General features: G+C 39.0%; 1 protein-coding gene across 3 annotated transcripts; it reads left to right on the top strand.

Annotated features, from left to right (window-relative positions):
- Nucleotides 1–367: 367 nt before the first annotated feature.
- On the top strand, nt 368–6964 carry ATP5C1 (ATP synthase, H+ transporting, mitochondrial F1 complex, gamma polypeptide 1). 3 transcript variants are annotated; one of them, XM_009586776.1, is made up of 9 exons: nt 369–398; nt 1349–1480; nt 2157–2361; nt 2814–2957; nt 3341–3405; nt 4029–4184; nt 5320–5416; nt 6249–6286; nt 6827–6964. In XM_009586776.1, the coding sequence occupies exons 1-8, from the start codon at nt 380–382 to the stop codon at nt 6253–6255; spliced, it is 825 nt and encodes a 274-aa protein (XP_009585071.1). In that variant the 5' UTR covers nt 369–379; the 3' UTR covers nt 6256–6286; nt 6827–6964. The 3 variants fall into 3 exon arrangements, with proteins under 3 accessions (XP_009585073.1, XP_009585071.1, XP_009585072.1); XM_009586778.1 differs by lacking the exon at nt 6249–6286 and having other exon boundaries at nt 368–398; nt 5320–5420; nt 6833–6962; XM_009586777.1 differs by lacking the exon at nt 6249–6286 and having other exon boundaries at nt 6827–6962.
- The last annotated feature ends 975 nt before the right edge of the window (nt 6965–7939 follow it).

Here is a 7939-nt window from a genome sequence, read left to right as displayed (position 1 = left end):
GCAGGAGACTCTGCTCTTGTCAGGAAATGGTGTCGCCTCCTCTGCTTCGTTTTAATCGTTTTTAAAAAACGGTTACGTTTTTTGAAAGTTGTAGCCTTCTGATGCCATGCTGTCTGGCCCTTGTTTACATCGTGCCGTTATCCAAGGCAGTGGATAATGTATTACATGATATAGGAGTTGAAGGGAAGGATGGAAGGTAGGCATACAAGGCATGGTTTAGAGTGGTTTGTGCCTACTACTGATGCTTTTTAAGAAACAGCGATTATAAAATTTTCATCCCTCTGGAAGGGACCTGCCCTTGATAGGTGTTGGTTTGCTGGAGAACTAGTGAGCTATCCTAATTTCTCCTGCATTCATTTTCAGGGGCCAAGTCAGGAATATGGCAACTCTAAAAGACAGTAAGTACAGGTTTTGTTTGCTTCTGAGAAAGGGAAGGTGTTGCAGGAAAACCATATGTTAAAATATAATTTCGGCTAGCCTCTGTCAGATAAACTAATTGTGATAGACAATAACATTCCTATGTGAGCCTCCAGCACTTCTTGTATTAAACAAGTGTTTTTCTGAAAAAGCATTGCTTAAAATGTGTTTAACACTGATTTAGATGTCATTTCAGCAAATATAGTTTTACTCAAACATATTTTTAAAATGACTTTATTATATGTGCTGAACCAGATTTTTGCTCGCCTTTTAAGAATTAATTTTCTGTTATGTTTATTTCCCTGTGCGTTTATCCAACATCGGGGGGAAAAAAGGTTGACTGAATAGTTTCACTTTGATAATGCTTCTTTAAGCCATTCCTCATAGGTTCTTATACAGGGATATTGCCTTGGAATTGCACTTGTCTGTAGGACACCTGTTTTGTTTTCTTTTTACTTCAGCATTTTTATTAATCTCATTTTGCCACAATCTAAACAGAGGAGGAAATTTATTTTGTCATATTATATTATTGGGTCTCCTTTTTTTTTACCCCTTGTTGTGTGGGAAAAGATGACAACATACCTCAAATGATATATTTGTGAAACAGGTAGAAGTGGAAGGAAAGAGAATAGTAAATAGGTCTTACGTTGGGCTAAATATTAAATAAATGTTATGCCTGGGGGAAAAAAACATACCTATTGTAAAGATCCATTTGGGTTAGCCAGATTACTACTCTTACTGCTTTCTTGCTGTAAATAGTAGGGGCGTGTCTTTTATGAAGTTTATTTGTGCATTGTTTGTTTATTTATTTATTTCTTCTTTGAGGAACTTGGCAAGATATTTTTGGATGGCTGTTACTAGCACTTTATTCCATGTTTTTAATGTCATTATGCCCAGTACAGCCCATGACCTTCAACTATTAACCTTGTAGTTACCAGGCGTTTGAAGTCCATCAAGAACATTCAGAAAATTACGAAGTCCATGAAGATGGTTTCTGCAGCAAAATATGCAAGAGCTGAGAGGGAGCTGAAGCCTGCTAGAGTCTATGGAACCGGAGCACTGGGTGAGGGAAGACTCTTGAACCGTGTGATGTGGGAACAGAAGAGGAAGGCTTTCATGGTGGTGATAAAATGCCTAGACTTTTTCAACCTTTTGGTAGATTTTTTGCAAAAGAATTTGTATTTCTAGGCCACTGTCATCTTGAGTATTCTTTATAAGTAATTTATGGATAGCTATTTTTAAGAGTTCTAGTGTGAAATTCATTATGATTTCTGATCACTTTTTTAACTTTGTGTGGTTGCATGGTTGTTTTCATTAGTCATAAAAGCACCACAACTCAGAATTTCTGGCCTGCTTCTATCTATTAATGGAATTGTGTCCTGTCTCTGTAGCATCTACAGCTACTGCCAAACCTCCCTGTGAACTCTTGGGCTGCACGTGCTCCTGAGGCAGTGGACTTGCACAGTGACCTTAACTAAGTAATGACACTGATTGTGTGATATCCGACGCAGAGATGTGGTTGGCTTTGAATTGTTTCTTTGTTTTCTGGTCAGATAACGTGCAAGCTTGAATGATTGTGAGGGAGATAAAATTCATCTGGCTGTGATTTGGAACCCCTTTAGAAATTATTGTTAGAATAAGTCAGAGGTATTTTGATAAGACCTGTTTGCTTCCTGGCACCCTTGAATAACTTACCTTTTTTGTTTTGTTTTGTTTTGGGCTCTTTTTGGTTTTTTAAGCTCTCTATGAGAAGGCAGAAATAAAGGCGCCCGAGGACAAGAAGAAGCACCTCCTTATTGGTGTGTCCTCTGACCGAGGTCTGTGTGGTGCTATCCATACGTCTATTGCTAAAACCTTGAAGAACGAGATTACCAACCTCTCAAATGCAGGGAAAGAAGTTATGGTGGTTGGAGTAGGCGACAAGATCAGAGGCCTACTTCAGAGGTAAAAAGGAGAAGGGTTTGGTTTGGTGGTTTTGTTTTCTGTGGTAGAAATTTCAAGACTGCTCAGAAAGCTGTGTGGCAATTCACAGGCAATTGCATTTAATGGAACTGTGCTAAATTCAAGCTCCTTTAAAAAAGAAAATCTGCAAATATGCTAAAAGGGGTTTTGATCATCTGGACATTCATGAAACCGCTGCACAGCACTGTTATATTTTTGAAATAAAAGTCTGAAAGCCAGCAACGCTAGCACTGTTATAAGTGTGTGTTTATCATTGAAGCTATCGTAATGATTTAACTGAAAAAATAAAAAGCAAAGTTTCTCTCAGACCCTAATTCAATAACATGGTTAGTTCTGAACACTAAATGAGTTACACTAGTAACTAAGTCTCGCTGCTACGTAGTTGTACATGAGAGCATCCACTTGCTTGTAACACAGATTTGGTATTCCTGCAGGACACGTAGCAAGTACTTCCTGCGGACATTCAAAGAAGTGGGACGCAGACCTCCGAGCTTTGGAGATGCTTCAGTCATTGCCTTAGAGTTGTTAAACTCTGGGTATGAATTTGATGAAGGCTCTGTCATCTACAATCGGTTCAGGTAAGATTAAACTGAAACTGCACTGGAAATGTATTGGATAGAAGCCTTCAAACAGCACATTGGCCCAATGAAGTAATGTGAAAACTGACTGTGAATTGTCATGTTTACTTTATTTCTTGAGGAGGGAGTGCATTTTGTTGTGTGTGAAGAGCCATTGTTTTTGTTTTTTCAATAGCTGTGGTTGGAATTTTCTTAACAGTGGGTGCTGTTATATTTACAGTCAGCACGTCATTATATCCACATGGTACCTGAGATCGTTTCATCAGGATTATCGCAGAACTTTGTGGAATTGGAAGGCCAGAACTAGTCTATTCGAATTTGACTTTAAACACTCAATTTAGGGTTAGTTGAACTGAAGAGCCTGTAATGATATTTTTATACAGGTCTGTCATCTCCTACAAGACTGATGAAAAACCGATCTTCTCCCTTGAAACAGTTGCTGGTTCTGGTAAGTAGTGAACTAGAAAACACCAGTTACATGAAGTGATAAATCACAGAAAAAGTACTCTGAACATGGGAATATGGTATTAAAACATCTTCTTATGGTGTTATGATACATGTGTCTTTACCAGATTGTTTTATATTGGCAGTCCAAGGCTGACCTGTCAAGGTGCTGTGGGGCAGGGAGGTCAAAAAGAAAGGTCATACTAATTTTGGTTTGAGATTCTCTTCCAAGCAAGAATTACGCATGTGCCAAACTCTGTCAGTTCAAGTCTTTTCAGCACTGAAGGGCCTGGGCATTGAGTGACTTTGTACTACTCGGTAAAAATACCCCAGAATGTTTCTGCAACATTGTATGGGAAGATTAAACATAATACATCAATAATGTATTTGGCCTGGTCAGAATCTGACTTTCCTAGTATTAAAATGAATGAAAACACATAAAATACTTAATCTCTCTGCTACTTAAAATTTGTTATGAAAGTACACATAGTACATACAGAAAATCCCTCTGCACTGCCTTAAGTAGAGAAACAGGCTAGCCTAGTAGTCTTTCGCATGGCATTGTATTGTTTTGCTAGAAGTAGTGTATCTTGGATTTCTCTAAGCCCGCTCTTTCATATTTTACAGAAAGCCTAAGTATCTATGATGATATTGATGCTGATGTGCTGAGAAACTACCAGGAATTTACACTAGCAAATATTCTGTACTACTCCCTGAAAGAATCCACCACCAGCGAGCAGAGTGCTAGGATGACCGCTATGGACAATGCTAGCAAAAATGCTTGTAAGTTTACACCATGGGCTTCCCAGGACTTCAGTAGTATAGCATGAAAGTACTGACCTCCCGTTGTGCAATTCTTTATTCCCAGAATTATAAGAAACGAGCTGGTTTCTCTCTTAATTCTGTTTTGAGTCTGTTTTTTTTGAGCCAGTTCAACCAGGATTCTTTTCTGAACATGGGAACCTTATTTAGTCCCTGGAAAGAGGGATTGCTGTCAAGTATATGAGAAACAGGACTAGGTAACTGGAAGCGAAATAACAGATTCTTTAATAAGAATATGAAATACTAAACTAATCTTGTAACGGCCAAAAATTCTTTACGCTCTTCTCATGTGGCTGGTCTGAGGATTTCCAAAATTCTTATAAACCTGTGCCTACTTGTGAACCCAATGTGATTAGTACTGCACCAATTTAAAGGTGAGGAAACTGAAACAATAATTAAATACTTTACCACCTGTCATGCAGCAAGTTGAGAATATACAAGTATTCTTGGAAGGTGTCCAAACTGAGTGCAGTGCAGAGAGTATGCATCTGGTATTAGTGGGAGACAGCTAATAGCTTTTAATGTGGCATGGTGATAAGATTTCAGTCCGAAGAAGGTAATGTTGCATAAAGAATACCGCTGACTGAGTGAAGCTGATGTGATGTGCAGTTGGGCTTCCTGGAACTGTAAGTACGGCTCTCTGCTGACCGCCTTATCTTGAGAGAAAGAGATGATACCTTCTGCGTTTAAAAAAAAAAATTAAGGAAAAAAATTTCAAAAACATCTGGCTCCCTTTGCCAGAACAGCAGTAACTTGAAGGAAATACCAGTTTAGTTAATTGACAGTGAAATCGAATTTAGAAGCAAATAATGCATGCTTGTGTTTTGCTAAAATAAATGACATCACACCATGGTATTTACTAGTCCGTCAGCTGTTCTTCAGATGTTTAACTCTGATGCCTCAAGCCAAATTATCAAGTTTCTAGATTGTCTACTAGTAGTGTTATCGATAGGGGAAAAAAACAGAAAAGTGCAGTAAGCCTCTTGATCATTTGCATGTATTTACAACACTATTTGGTATTCTGTTCATACAGCTTCTTTTTATCTGTATTTGAATAGTTATTATATGTTTAAATTCCAATCTTAATTTTTTCTAGCTGAGATGATTGACAAATTGACCTTGACATTCAACCGTACCCGTCAAGCCGTCATTACCAAGGAGCTTATTGAGATCATCTCTGGCGCTGCTGCTCTGTGAGTACCTGTATAAATGTGGAATAGGAGTTGTTGTGAAGCCATGTAATGCTTGTACGTCCTGCTTCAGTCAGGTTCACAGGGAAGGTTAGGGCATGTAGGTCCTAAAACCGAAGGGAAGACAATCCATGGCACGACTCCCAGGTTTTTCATCTTGCGCAGTTGTACTAACAAGTGTGAAGTTTGGCAGTCTTTTTTGGCCAGATAAACTTTAAAAGCTGGTAAAATAGATCTTTAGCCTCAATGCACATCCTTGCCTGAACAGGCAGTGGTTTTCCTCCTTTTTGGCATTCAGTGGATTTCCCCCCTCCTCTTCTACCTGGGCTGCTCCTACTCGGTCTGCTCAAACAGCCCAGTAGTGCTCAGGTGACTGAAATGCTTTTGGATAAATCAGCCTGTGGTGGAGTTCAGAAGCTGAGGGTTTGGGGGTGGGGTTGGAAGAAGGAGGGAATTTCCAGAGTCTGTTGATACTGAATGTGTATTTTACTTTAAGTTCAGTATTTTGCTTATTTCCCTGAGAAAGAAGGTTTGTGAAGGTGTGTACTGCAGGTTACAAATGTGTGGGCTTAGACCACAACTTGTAACTGCATGTAGCTAATGTGTATTACATCTAACAGCTGAAATTTTGTGTTATACTCAGATGCAAATACATGTGTTAATATCCTGTGTGTTTACAAAATGCCTGGAATACATACCATATTGCAGTTATGTGCTGTATTGTGCTCCTCACAATACATTTGCCGTCATAAGTACGTCCATAGTTTTGCCTGAATTTGCATGAGTTGCTTCCTAACCTGCTTGTTCTGTTTTTTTCTCGTAATACCGTAACCAGGAATTAATCGGAAAAAGCGGTTCGGCCAAATCCAAGAGGTAAAGTTATGAAATAGAAACTAGATTGTGTTTTAAAATGAATTAACACAGACAATCTTGGAGTCAAACGAGGAAGTCGGAATTCAGTGTTGTTGGTCAAACTTCTCTTCCCAAAGAGCTGGGAAGCTGCCCATTGATAGTTTGAATCTGTCTGAACAAAAAGTTAAGCACCAATAATTTAAAGCAAACTATGTCCATGATAGCGTATGTCCACATTTCACATAGGTTTCTGTGTCTTTTAAACATCTCTGGGTTATTGGATTCACTTGCAGTTACTGTTTTAGTTTTTTCATGGTGCCTTGACCTTATGCAATGACTTTAAAATGTCTGTATATAAGACATTGTACAAGGAAGAGGTTCCTGTAGCAAAATAAGCATATTCAAAATTTAAAACTTCAAGGAAAAATGGACCTGATAGAGAATTTGTGGGGGGAGGGGGTAAGGAATGTTAATGAGTTGAAGTATTCAAGTTGGAGGAGATAAAGGTTTAAATAAATAAATAAATGAAAGGCTTTTAATTTGCTTCAATTTTCCTTACAGGTGAAGAGGAGCTCTTCTGAGCATATGGTTTAACCTGCCTGTGTCTATGTTAACAAGACTGCTCTGTTATTTTGTGAAGAAGTGGTAAGGCCCCAGAAATCTGTAAATTCTTATAATAAACCATCTACATGAAACAAATGCTCTTGGTGCCTAAATATCTGGGTTTGACTTGGGTATGCTTTGAAACGTAATTTTTTTAAAAGGCTGTGCTCTACATTTTGTAATGTATCTGGCATGCAAAGATATAAAGCGCGTGTTTCTTTTTTTGAAGAGTGGAAGAGATTGCCTGTCTTCACCTTGTGTTTAAAAGTGCTGGTTTGTTATGTACGTTGTACTGTGTGCTGAAGGAGGAGACTGGAATAACCTCTGCATCGTGCAGTTGGAACGCTGATCTCTGTCTCATTTGAATGCCATATTACTACTGTTTCTAGATGTTCGAATTCTAAAATCAACTGATCTGATTACATGAGTGATTTCAATGTTTATTTAGAATGCACGCTGTTTATATCATGGTTGGGGTGTGTGTGTATATATATTTGCATGCTATAAAATACAGCAATGCTACAGTTCTCAGCCCTCGCTGAGCATGACGGAAATGTGAGAAAGGAAATATTTAAAAAATAGGGCATAGCAGAAGTGTAAGAAAGAAATAGCAGTGGTGCGGAATAACCATAAAAGTAGAAAGCTGCCGCTCTCTGTCTGGTAGACAAAACAAGAGCCCAGAAAGGCTCAGTAACGTACGTGACAGCAATGGGAGCAGAGTTTGCAGAAGAGATCTGGAGAGCATGGCAATGGCCTTGAGCTCTTTGCTTTGAGCTTCAAAGCAATCTATGAGCGTGACACCGGGACAGGCGTAAGCAGCCACCCCATGGGGTTGGGTTGGACCTAAGTCAGCTGGTCTAGAAACCACACAATCGAGTGCTGAGCTTCAGCTAATACGTTTCCTTAGAGACAATGGGTTGGCTTAATGAAGTGGTGTATTGTTGATACCCTGCAGCTTTGTGTGCTGCCTTTGTGTGGCGTGGAAATGTACACGTGGATAAGAAGGGAAGCAATGACTTCTTTTAAGGAGCTACGGTCCTATACTTCAGCCACAACAACCCCATACAACGC

The sequence above is a fragment of the Fulmarus glacialis genome, unplaced genomic scaffold (genome assembly GCF_000690835.1).
Source record: "Fulmarus glacialis isolate BGI_N327 unplaced genomic scaffold, ASM69083v1 scaffold43191, whole genome shotgun sequence".
NCBI classification, from domain to species: domain Eukaryota; kingdom Metazoa; phylum Chordata; class Aves; order Procellariiformes; family Procellariidae; genus Fulmarus; species Fulmarus glacialis.
The sequence above is the reverse complement of the archived record's forward strand: the minus strand, read 5'-3'. Positions and strand labels throughout refer to the sequence as shown.

Bases quoted from the DNA above. Each gene is read 5' to 3' on its own strand.
- ATP5C1 (XM_009586776.1), top strand. The intron at 1,481-2,156 runs GTGAGGGAAGAC...TGGTTTTTTAAG, and splicing joins CTATGGAACCGGAGCACTGG to CTCTCTATGAGAAGGCAGAA. The intron at 2,958-3,340 runs GTAAGATTAAAC...ATTTTTATACAG, and splicing joins GTCATCTACAATCGGTTCAG to GTCTGTCATCTCCTACAAGA.